The sequence below is a fragment of the Pogoniulus pusillus genome, chromosome 8, assembly GCF_015220805.1.
Source record: "Pogoniulus pusillus isolate bPogPus1 chromosome 8, bPogPus1.pri, whole genome shotgun sequence".
In the NCBI taxonomy this organism is placed as follows: Eukaryota; Metazoa; Chordata; class Aves; order Piciformes; family Lybiidae; genus Pogoniulus; species Pogoniulus pusillus.
This window is the reverse complement of record NC_087271.1, coordinates 4404438-4417228: the sequence shown is the minus strand read 5'-3', so window position 1 is coordinate 4417228 and position 12791 is coordinate 4404438. Positions and strand designations below refer to the sequence as shown.

General features: G+C 42.4%; 2 protein-coding genes across 8 annotated transcripts in view; both read left to right on the top strand.

The window, feature by feature from the left end:
* The window catches only part of CDC14A (cell division cycle 14A), a 64027-nt gene extending 57226 nt beyond the window's left edge, over positions 1 to 6801 (top strand). For 5 of the 7 annotated variants that reach the window (XM_064147050.1, XM_064147049.1, XM_064147048.1 and 2 more), the window contains one exon: positions 4523 to 6801. In XM_064147050.1, the coding sequence (XP_064003120.1) occupies positions 4523 to 4536 (14 nt within the window). In that variant the 3' untranslated portion in view covers positions 4537 to 6801. Of the gene's footprint in view, positions 1 to 2995; positions 3110 to 4522 lie in introns of those variants that run through there. The other 2 variants (XM_064147053.1, XM_064147047.1) reach the window with 1 other exon arrangement.
* Positions 6802 to 9261: 2460 nt separating this feature from the next.
* Positions 9262 to 10839, top strand: GPR88 (G protein-coupled receptor 88). Its single transcript, XM_064148275.1, is given in 2 exon segments — positions 9262 to 10759; positions 10761 to 10839. Coding segments are annotated over 2 exon segments (1086 nt in total). The 5' UTR covers positions 9262 to 9752.
* Positions 10840 to 12791: the final 1952 nt, after the last annotated feature.

Genomic DNA, 12791 nt, shown 5'->3' with positions numbered 1-12791 from the left:
GCTGTTGTGTATATCACAAACATCAAATCTGATGTTTTGATTGAACAGAATCTCACAATTATGATTTGGATGATAGATACTTTTATTGTGCACAGTCACATTTAAGGTACCACAATCAAATCTGATGTTTTGATTGAACAGAATCACACAATTATGATTTGGATAGGAAATTTTATTGAGCACAGTCACATTTAAGGTACCACAATCAAATCTGGTGTTTTGATTGAACAGAATCTCACAATTATGATTTGGATAGAAAATTTTATTGAGCACAGTCACATTTAAGGTACCACAATCAAATCTGGTGTTTTGATTGAACAGGAATCTCACAATTATGATTTGAATAGATACCTTTATTGAGCACAGTCATATTTAAGGTACCACAATCAAATCTGGTGTTTTGATTGAACAGGAATCTCACAATTATGATTTGAATAGATACCTTTATTGAGCACAGTCATATTTAAGGTACCACAATAAGATTTGTTTACTTTAGTCTAAAAATAGTTCTAAATAAAACATCACTCTTTAAAATGTATTTTTACTGAAGAGTGTGTAACTGGGTAGTCTTAAGATGAGTCACCTTTTGCATCTATAGCTGTCATGGAAACCAGTAAGAAAGAGATTTTTTTTCTTTTAATGGAGAAGTTTAACAGTATTTTTAAATCCATAGACATTTATACTTGTAGAGCTGTTTTTCTTAATAAGAACCTCCCATCAATGAACACAGGACAGCCTTTGCCAAGAGGCATGGACACTAGTGCATCTTACTGATCTGCACATTTAATAGACTCAAAGAATCACTTAGAGTGATGTATTTTAGGGGATCTTGTGTATCCACAGTAATTCTTGCCTGCTGCAACAGTGCTGTTGCAACAGTGGTATGGAAGAGTTGAAGCACAATCAAAAGAACTTAAATTGCTTCTTCTTGTTCTCTGGAAAAAATGCATGTTTGAGTCCTTAAAAATAGCCCTAAAATACTGTAGGGTTGTTTTCTTTTCAACTTGGTGCCCAAGTTGGATGCACGTGAACATGGTTCAAATGCCTACATGGATCTGCGGCTTGTTTTTCTTCTTGGAGGCTTCCCATGCCTCTTATCGAAGAAGATTGTGATTTAAGCAGTTGCCTTGGCATAAACTTCATTAGATATCATTAATTGCAGTGAAACTATCTCTTTCTTCTTCAGATGTCTGATACTTGGGTAAAAGGCACTGCACGGGACTGTTGTAGGAGTACACATAGAGATTCCTACTCTCTTAACTGATTTTGTACTCTCAGCTTTGCAAGGCAATTCTACTCTGTTAACTCATTTTGTACTCTCAGCTTTGCAAGGCAATTCTACTCTGTTAACTGATTTTGTACTCTCAGCTTTGCAAGGCAGTTCTGCTCTGTTAACTGATTTTGTACTCTCAGCTTTGCAAGGCAGTTCTACTCTGTTAACTGATTTTGTACTCTCAGCTTTGCAAGGCAATTCTACTCTGTTAACTCATTTTGTACTCTCAGCTTTGCAAGGCAGTTCTACTCTTGTTAACTGATTTTGTACTCTCAGCTTTGCAAGGCAATTCTACTCTTGTTAACTCATTTTGTACTCTCAGCTTTGCAAGGCAATTCTACTCTGATAACCGATTTTGTACTCTCAGCTTTGCAAGGCAGTTCTACTCTGTTAACTGATTTTGTACTCTCAGCTTTGCAAGGCAATTCTACTCTGTTAACTGATTTTGTACTCTCAGCTTTGCAAGGCAATTCTACTCTGTTAACTCATTTTGTACTCTCAGCTTTGCAAGGCAGTTCTACTCTTGTTAACTGATTTTGTACTCTCAGCTTTGCAAGGCAATTCTACTCTTGTTAACTGATTTTGTACTCTCAGCTTTGCAAGGCAATTCTACTCTTGTTAACTGATTTTGTACTCTCAGCTTTGCAAGGCAATTCTACTCTGTGAACTGATTTTTTTTTACTCTCAGCTTTGCAAAGCAATTATTTTTTGGGCTTTTTTCCTTCTATTTTTATCTTTCTGTTAAATGTACAAACATATGATTGGGACTCCTTGGTTTTGATAAAGCTTTCAAAATCACAGGCCATGCTTCTGAGTCACTGCAAACAGGAGATAGGAATGTAAATTTTAAACTAGAAAATTCCTCCAAAGATTAAAAATAAAGAAATAAATGTAAAAGCCACCCTTGCAGGCTTTGAAATATTAGTTGTTGTCTTTGGACAATGTGAAGATCTAAGAGAACAAATGACTCAACTGCAAAAGGTAAAACAAACCCAAACCAAACACAAACAAACAAACAAAAAATACCCAACACATTGCATTTATGATTTAAGTTTTCCAACACAAAAATTAGCCTGGATGGTTTACAACAGCTCAGTTGTTATGGCTATCACTATGTTTTTAGGAATAGGAGCTTTATAGGAAGTCAATGAATCTGGAAACAGTGTTGCTTAGATTTAATTCTTCCGTGTATGCAGAAGAGGCCTTGAGACATTGGGAAGAAGTCATTGCTGTGTGAAGTAGAGCTCTGGTGAGGGTGGGACCACAGTGGAAAACACGTTTCTCAAATTGAAAATAAATCAAATAAACCCTGCCTACCCATCTGTAGTGAAAAATAACAAAGCATGCTGCCTCATTTCCAAGCAGTCTGTGCTGCATGGACATTTCTTCTTTTTATATGTTGCCATTCATTTTTTTCCCTTATTTTTGTAACTTGGATCCCAGAGAATTTTAAGAATTTTGGTTTCAGCTTCAGAACCTTTAATTTATGGTTTGCTTCTTTAAATTATCTCTGTCTTTATAGTCAGCTAATGCTGGCTGTTCCCCAAATCTGCAGGAGTGTACAGTGCTTTCTGTTTATCTGTCCAACTTATTACTGTACAATATAGGAGAGTACATAATTGCTAGTGCTTTGCTTATCAGCTTTACTTGGAATTCACTTTTGAAGGGCCCTTTTCAAACACTATTCTAATTCAAGTGTTTTAAATTATTTTTAAAATACAGGTCTTTGAGGATCACTAAGACAGCAGAAGTTCCAAGTGCTCATTAATGAAGGGCTATTCCTTCTGCCTGACCCTTACAGATGTAATAAATAAACTGACAAATGCATTTACCAAAGCTACTAATCCAGAATGATCATTTGAGAATGGAGCGGGGGGAAATAAGCTTCTGTGTTTGTGTATTCCATGGTGATTCAGAGCCTGTAATGAAAAGACACTTGTTAGACCTGGTTAATTGCATTGATACCCTTCATGTTGAACCCATTACCTACTAAAACTGGACCCTTTTTAGTCAGTGGTAAGACTGGATGAGGCACTTAGTGCCATGGTCTAGTCAACTGGATAGGGCTGGGGGACAGGTTGGACTGGATGATCTTGGAGGTCTCTTCCAACCTGGTTGATTCTATGGTTCTATGCTGGCAACAGTTCTTTTTCAACTTAGGAAAGAATATCCATATGGTCTCAGATCCTCAAGAACTGAAAATGCATTTAAAAGGCAGCTTTGAAAATATACACTGAGGCTTAAGACATAGAAAAAACATCAGTTTTGTGATAGTAGAGCTCTAAAGGCTTATGTATCTGTTATGCACTTCTACTAATAGGTTTAACTATGGTTGGAAATGAGTATTTCTGTAGTGAGTAGGTAGGAGTAATATGAAGAGTCCAAGATTCCAAGCTTTCTTGGGATTCATGTTGTTCTGTAGTGGTTCTCTCTGATTCTGATGAATTGATGCAGCTTTTGAATGGTTGAAGTCTTTGATTTGCTATTTGTTTACAACCATACTAGTCTAGTGAAGAGCTCTCTCAGATAAAATTTGATTCACCAGAATGACTTCTTGAACAGACCTGCATAGGAGGTAACCAAATGTTTGTACACTGTCCAAACTGATTAATTACTTTATAATAAAACCTTAGATGTCAGTAGAACCAAAAAGGGAAATAAATGCAGTAGACCAGGTTATGCTTTCCTCTTAATTACACTGACTTGCTGCCTGATCCAGATGAGCCATTTACAGTGCTTCATTTCCATCTGATTTTACTAATCATACTTTAATTGATTCATGTGCATAATTGTGCAGTTGTAGCTCTTTTTCTTTCAGTACTTAGCTATGCTGTATGTTTCCATTGTCATTACCTGAATCAGCATCTAAAGTATGCTGGATTTTTCACAGTAGCACTTTGATTCTCATTCAGGATAAAGGAAAATACTTGAGCTATAATAACTGCAATCATATGCCTTCCTAACACATTTTTAAGTGATTGTTTCAAGGTCGGGTTTTAAAGGACTTGTAACACTTTCTTCCAAGAATCTCTAGAATTTGGGTTGAAAAGGGAGTGTAGATAGAGGAAAGCTGATGGACTTTACTGTAAGTGGGCTGTGAGTTTTTACCTATGCAGAGGTTCAGATCTCTCTCCAACTCTGTTTATTTTCTCCTTCCTGTTCCTCCTGTATTCCTTAAGTGCAAAATGCATATTATATATAAATATAACCTCCTCACTAAGTTTTAATCAGCTTTTCTTCTCTGCACAGCCCCTTCAGTCTGAATTTTTTCAGTACTAAAGCCTTGCTGCTTTGGTGAAACCTGATGAGCTCTTAAAATTGAAGTCCTTCCTGAAGAGGGAAAAGAACTGAACACAAGCTGCTCGCTCTGAGGAGGAATCTTCAATACAAGACACATGAAAACCTTCACACCAAGAGGAGACTTCTAAACAGGCAGATATTTCTTATTAATAACTACTGCAGGTACACTGATGTTGAATTTCTGGAAATTATTACCCCATACTATATACAGATTTAATTTTTTAATACTGAGACAGCTTGAATATATTTCTAATGATTTTCATTAGGACATTTTATTAACTTGTGTACAGTGTTATGTATTAAGAGAATATTTTGGTATGCAGTATATATAAAATTATGTAAAAATGAGATTATTTTAATTTAATATCCACTTTGCTACAAAAATGTTTTTACATGTTTATCAAAGATATGCAAAGTTTTTCATGAACAAGATGTTTTTTCTTGTTGTCTGGGTCCATCATCATTGCTTAGAGCCTGATGTAATTGCTTTTCCACTAATTGGCCTTCTGGTAACTCAGTGGAAGTCTAACTAGTGAGACTAGTTACTACTCAATCAACTGAAAGCACTTGATACATAGTCTGCTTTCCACTTTCAGCTGCTAATGTTTCATAAGGCAACGCTTATGAAAGAAAAACAAAGGGAAAGTGTTTGTTGAAATGTAATGCAACTTGGATCTTTCACTGCAAAGAGAAAGTAACTGATCTGATCATTCAGCTGCACAATTCATGTTTGGGTTTTTTTTTCAACTCATTTTAATTTTTACATGTAGACTGTTATATTTTGCTATGCAATATATACTGCAAAAAGGCAGACCAAATGTAAGCTGCTATTGTACTATGAATTTGGCAATGCTGCATACTTAGGTGTTTTTAACCTGTTTGGCAGCATGTGTCCAGTTTCATTATCACAGCACTCTAAAGTAAACTTTCGTTCATCCATGTTTAATAAACCTTTTAATTGGAAAACTACTGTTTAAATATACAGTATCACAGTATCACCAAGGTTGGAAGTGACCTCATAGATCATCAAGTCCAACCCTTTACCACAGAGCTCAAGGCTAGAACATGGCACCAAGTGCCATGTCCAATCCTGCCTTGAACAGCTCCAGGGACAGCAACTCCACCACCTCCCCGGGCAGCCCATTCCAGTGGGCTGGAATGACTCTCTCAGTGAAGAACTTTCTCCTCACCTCAAGCCTAAATCTCCCCTGGCGTAGCTTGAGGCTGTGTCCTCTTGTTCTGGTGCTGGCCACCTGAGAGAAGAGAGCAACCTCCTCCTGGCTACAACCTCCCCTCAGGTAGTTGTAGACAGCAATAAGGTCACCCCTGAGCCTCCTCTTCTCCAGGCTAACCAATCCCAGCTCCCTCAGCCTCTCCTCGTAGGGCTGTGCTCAAGGCCTCTCCCCAGCCTCGTCGCCCTTCTCTGGACACGCTCAAGCATCTCAATGTCCCTCCTAAACTGGGGGGCCCAGAACTGAACACAGTACTCAAGGTGTGGTTACAGCCTCCTATATCACAGAATATTTTGGTCAGTAGTAAAGATGGTTTGTAATGTATGGTTTAATCAGGTATGCTTAGAAATTAGACTTGCAATTAAGTGGTGTTATGGTGAAGTACTAGAGACCACATACAAAATTCTCAGAACTCCACAAGTGCATAGTAAGCAATGTAAGGAGATGCCAGGAGTAGATTTGCCACTAATTTAGAAGACAAAAACACCACAGGTTTGTTACCTGAGCTTTGTGAGGAGGTCCACGGAAACTTCAAAATAACACTGGGTTGAATTGTCAGTCTTTCTTCCTGAAGCCCTGTAAATGCCCTGTGTTAGCTTCACAACCCAAATTAAGTGCCACATTATGTTCCAAAAAGACCAGATCACAAATTGCTATGGAAAGTTGTACTCTGAGTGCTGACAAGCAATACTGAGAGCAGCTGTATAAATGACTGAATAGAAGTTGCATACAATACTGTTACTTTTTTCCACAACTGTGTATATGTAGATATACACACACAAAGTAGCACATGTGTGTGAATATATATACAGCATAACTGTACATGAATTATAGAAGAGCAGTCAGGTAATTCTACCTCTTATAAAGAATTTTGGCATGTACTTTGCTATACTCTTCCATATTAAAATACTGTTTAATTTTGAAATGTAGATATATATATATATATATACACACACACAGGGCTAATTGATAATAAAATGCCTGTATCAGACAGCATCCTTGTTTCTTGGCTTTTCTTTAATTAGATCTTTTGAAGTAAGCTGATATGAATTGAATGCCTAATTGAAGATTACCTGTTGAAAATTACATTCATTGTATTAAAAATACATGCCTTAGAAGAAAGATGGTACAAACAGACATTAGTATGAGGTCTTTGATATCTGCTAGCTCTAGATAAGTCTTCTACTTGCTTTGTATAACATCAGGTATTAAATCAATGTGTTGATATTATGATGCAGAGGCTGTATTTCAAAATGCCATAATTGAAAAGCTGTGTGTCAGCTGAGGAAACCTTTTCCTGGACAAGGACCCTTGTTAAAGGTGTAACATACCTTGTCTTTTTCACATGTGCAGTAGGGTCTTACTAATAGCAGGATCTCTGTCCATAAGGATATAAAAGGTGGTGGTTTTATTTAGCTTTTCATTCTTCCTTTGATTAAAAACTGGTCACAAGTGGTTCTAACATTAACTGTGCTGCTAATTCTTGTAAATTTGGTTTGTTGCATGATTATTTATCCACAGTGTTTAATACTCCTGTCAGGTATGTCTGTACTGCAGTAGAGGATGGCGACAGTGTGCAGGTGTTACACAGCCACTCTAAGGGACTAGCAAAGTGAGGAATAGAGCAGATGCTTTAGAAGCTGCCCAAATTCTAGTGGCAGTCTAATCTGACATCACAGTTAAAAGGCTTCTTCCACTACATTCAGATAATGGATGGTGATTTGGATGTGTAAATATGGAAAAGCAGCTAATTAAAATGTTTCTTGTACATGGGAATCAATCCTAGCCTTATGTTGGTTTATATGAAATAATATAAATGCCAGCTAATGTATTGTTAATTCTTATCAGTAAACATAGGCAGTGTTCTCAAACAACTAGCCTAACAACTGGGGAGAGTGAAAGGTCATGGAGGTCTTTAGACCCTTGTAGCTTTTAAGAAGTACCCTGAAATTTGTTTCATGTTGTCTGTTCACTTAGCCTTGAATTTTGCCATTGCTGTTGCTTCATGTATCAGTGTCTTCTTGATCTGGGAGAACAAGCTGTAGCATGCAAGGTCTTTAAGAGGAAGTTTAATAAACACATAAAGATACATTACCTAAGTCTGGAGGTCTACTGGGCCTATGATTCTGTGGCTAATGCCTTCTTAAACAATCATCTCTTTACAGAGTGCTTCATGAAGCTTTTTGGTTAAGGAAATATTTTGTGTTACAGATTTAGAGAATTTTTTTACATTACAGTACTGAAGAAAGAGGAGGATTTTAGTTTTTGTAATAACTGTTCTCTCCTGACAGCTAAACAATGAAAGGCCTCAAAAGGTTTGACACTTGATTAGATCTACACTGTGAAGTGCAGCAGGCAAAAAATATGGTAATTAAGGGCCTGATCAAGTAAATTAGTCAGGTATGTCTTTAACCTTAAGCACATGAGCAATCTGATTGATTTAAAAAGAACAGAGATATTCATGCTTTTACCAGCTCCACATTTGGATCAATAGTTCTGTCAGTTGCAAACATGAGCCTTTCAGATGTGCTGTGCTGCAACAATATAATCCATTATTTTTAACACAAATCAACTTCAACATCTTAGTTTTGTCTAATTTTGGTATTGTCATTTGTTAGGATCATGAGTTTTAACAAAAACACCTTATAGTTATCCTCGGTCAATATAGAGATCACACCTTATAGGCTAAGATTGCTTAACTCAATAGACTACATATAAGCCACCTGGAAAAACAGGTTTTCTACTAATCTTGCCACAAAATTAATCATCTTTCCTCTTCTGAAAGTATTAAATCCTGTCCAAGATGAGGACTGTTAATATTTTATCTTTGTTTGGGTAATGCTCTGTAGAATTCCTGAGGGATCCTCAGTACTACCTCTTCTCGGTTTGGGAAGGGACCATTAAGCCCAGTTAGTTTCAACCAGTTCTTAGTCTACCTGAGAACCTGTCCTTCACCTTTGTGGAAACTTGTGCTCTGAATTAATTTGGTTTCAAATGCTGTTGCTGGTTGTGTTTTGTGTGCTTGCTGACACCAGTGTTCAGCTGCCGGCTGGTGATGCTCAATTTCCTGCAGGCTAAGACAGGCTGGTTTTGAGGGCCAGCTTCCTTAGGTAAGTACTGTCAAGGATGTATATTGTGTCTGAAAGACTCGATTTTGAAATTCTCTTGTTATTGTAGACCAGTCTACAATTAGCTTCAAGCTTGCAGAAGCAGAGTGTGCCTTCTCTTAGCAGAAATAAGATCAGCTTGAGTATCCAGCAGGGGAGTTTCTACAGTAACTAGACTGTATTTCAGACAGAAGTGACTGACACTGGTTTGAAAGCCTGCTGCACATCGAAGGTGAGTAAATGGTTTAGAAGCAGGAAACTGGCAAGGCAAACAGAGTCAGACTGTAGTTGCAGTATTTCTGGAGCATGATAGAATTTGATGGTGTGGGTTTTTTGGTTGGTTTTTTTTTTTTTCCTCCTTCTTTATTTAACAAGTTGAAAATCTGCTGAATAATTCATGAAGAGTGGAAGGGATGAATCTTCCTGAAATGATATACACTGTACGTACTGTGGCACAGGAGAAACTGCAAAGCTTTGTATCAGTTGCTGCCGTTTCTGCTGCTGATTGCAAGGTGCTGCTGCTTTTGGTGTCTTCACAATTACAGAATCCTCAGTCACGCTCTGATCTGCTAACAGCTGCCAGCTCCCTATGGACCCACCTTGGTTAGCTACAATCTGTGGGATCGCTTGCTACCTACCTGCCTCGGACACTGCTGTTCTCTGGATCAGAACCGCAAATACGTTTTTCTGGACCTTGCAGCTTGTATGACTGAAGCCTGCCCTAGAGTCAGCCGCACATCCTCCCTTGTGCTTGGTGGGGCACTCCTGCAGCTGGATCTTCTGACCCAGGCAAGGATGGGATTTAAAGGGAGCAGTCAAAACTGAGCTGCATTCAGCGAGATGCCCAACGCCTCTTCCTGGAGTGCTAGCTCGCCTCTGCTGCTGCTCTGGGAGGACTCCTCCGGGACCCGCATCTTTCTGTCGCTGCTCTACGCAGTCTTAGCTATCTCAGGGACTTTATCCAATGTGATGGTCATCTATTTAGTCTTCTCCTTCAAGAAGCTGCAGACAACCAGCAATGCCTTCATCGTGAACGGCTGTGCAGCAGACCTAAGCGTGTGCGCCTTGTGGATGCCCCAAGAAGCTGTGCTGGGGCTGCTGCCTCCCAACTCCTCCTCCCTTCGCTCAACAGAGTACCGGCTACTCCGAGGGGGAATCCTCAGCCTCGGCCTCACCGTTTCCCTGGCCTCTCACCTGCTGGTGGCCTTCAACAGGTACGTGCTCATCACCAAGCTGCCCAGCGTGTACCAGGCCCTCTACCAGCGGAGGCACACGGGCTGCATGATCGGGCTCTCCTGGGCCCTCGCCCTGCTGCTGGTCCCGCTGCTGCCCGGGCTCTGGATCCCGGGCTCTGCCCAGCAGTCGGCCCTTCGGCAGCCGGATGGCAGCTCTCGCTACACCGCCCTGCTCCTCGCCCTGGCTGTACTGGGCCAGACTGTGCTGCTGCTCCACTGCTACCTCGGCATCGTGCGGCGGGTGCGGGGCAGCGCCAAGCGAGTCAGCGTCCTCAACTTCCACCTCCTCCACCAGCTGCCCTTCCCGGCCGCCCCGCCACCGCCGCGCCGTGCCCAGCGGCGCCTCAGCAGCGTCTCCGTCCTGCTGCTCTGCTGCGTCTTTCTCCTGGGCACTCAGCCCCTGGTGTGGGTGAGCCTCCTGGGCTTCTTCCTGCGGCCGGCGCCGCCGGCGCTGCAGGCCGCCAGCTGGCTGCTGCTCTGCTCGCTCTCGGCCCTCAACCCTCTGCTCTACACGTGGCGCAGCGAGGAATTCCGCCGGGCGGCCCGCTCCGTGCTGCCCCGCGCCGACGGCCCCGCCGCCGCCCCGCGCCCCGCCACCGCCGCCGGCCCCGCCTGCCGCCCCGCCCTGCCCGCAGCTGCCGCGGCGCCGAAGCACGGTGGGCAGCTCCAGCGCCGCCGCCGCGCCGCGCTGAGGGGCCGCCGCTGGGCGCGGGCGGTGGGCCAGAGCCCGGGGGCACTCCGCGGCCCTGCCGCCTGGGGGCGCCGCGGGGCCCGCCGCGCGCTGCTGGGGCGGGAACAGCCTGGTCCTCCCAGGCCGCTCCGCGTCAGGAGTCAGCGCACGGCGGGACCCCAGCCGCGCCCCTGCTGCGCCCGGGGGCCGGGCCCTGTCCTCCGGCAGCCGCCGGCCCTGCCTCCCCGTAGCGCTCCTGGCTTTGTGCATTCTTCTTCTGCTCCTTTCTGACCTCACGCATCTCTTCCTCGCTTCTTCCTCCACCGTACTGACAGGCGGCCTCAGGCTCCGGCTGCCCCTGGGCACTGGGACAGGCGCTGGGGAGAGGTTCTCCAGCCTGCCCACCCTCAGCGAAGTCCCCAGCGGCCCCTTAGCTCCGCTCCCAGTCCCAGTCGCTGCTCGCCCCCGGCTACCGGGCTGAACTTCAGCCACAAGTGGAAAAGAAAACTGGTAAATACGGCCACGTATGTTAACTGTCGTTATGCTTTAGAGATACGGGACAGCCTTTTTTGAGCCTTGCTGCAGGTTTGGTTTTATAGAATCTGTGTCATTCATCATGTGAAGCAATTCTTTGAAGTGATCTGTTTGAACACAGGGTTTGTGTGTGAGGAACTGAGGAGTGTCTCACATCGCCGCACAAGTATGGGGAACTGCTTCTTCCCACCCCCCCGCCGCTACTCTGCTCCATGCAAGACCCTCCGCCAGCTTTCCCCGGCTAGCTTCGGGGTGATGCCACCTGTGGGAAGCTTTAAAAAGAGGAACACGTAGCCTCCCTAGTGATATGGTTTGGATATTTTGTTTCAAAAGCCTGTCTTGACCCAGGTCTCTGCCTATGGTATCGATAAACATGGAGACGAGCGTTGCCCACCTAACCTTGTCACTGGTACAACTGCTAGCTCATGGTATTTCTGTTCAGTGTGTTACTGCTGATGCCTGAATTCACAGTCTCTGCTAAGTATAAAAGGACAGACTATATGTGGCATTTATGAAGGTGACCCCTCAAACAGGGTGGCGAAAGAAATGAGCTGTGGTGGTGAGTGCTGCAGCCTGGTTCCTCCTAGGAGCAGACCTGAAATATCTGTGTTTCCTTCTCTGTTGCTTGACCACCTCATTCTCTTCCAGCACAGCTGCTCTTGTTATCTTGGTGATGATACTTAGCTAGCACTCTTTGCTTCGGGCAAAGACTAGAAGGAGGTAGCTGTTTTCTGAGTCACCTAAATTGTGCTAACTTGATAAGAATGGACACAATGGAACATAGAAAAGTTCTTCACAAGAAGAGATTGTTACACTGGGTGACAGGTATTGATAGGAGTTTGGCAGCTCTTGTGAAGATTGGACAATGACAAGAAATGAGCATGCTGGGTATAACATAAAAGGCCTCATGGGCAATATTTTACAATGCTCCATGCTTTGCTTGCCTTACCTGACGGGGTTTGAGTTTTCATAGGAACTGCTTTAAGAAGAAGAGAGTAAAAGTTTCTTATTTTCTAAGACCTATTGTTAGGCATCTGTGCTGCATACTAATATTTTACTTCTCTAAATTAAAAAAAAATCACCATTATCAAAGGTTTTTCTGGAGGGCAGGGTTTGGCAAAGACAAGAAACTAAAGCCTTCAAAGAGTAAATAAAAGCATTATCTTGATATGCTGAAAATGTATCAACATCTTGAAAACAGCTTTAGCTCCTTGCGAGGACCTGTGGGAAAGTAAGAGAAGTTTGCTAGTGTCTGAGGCTTAGAGAGAACTTCTTTCCCCATCTTGGAGACAGTGTGAGAGAGCATGGTCACTTACAGTGCTCAGAAAGATGGGGAGGGCCAGCAAGGAAACATGAACATAAGAGATACACAAGATTTTTATCAACACTGTGTATGTATCTTGGGAGAGTAGGGGAGCCACCATATCCTTGTTATAATCT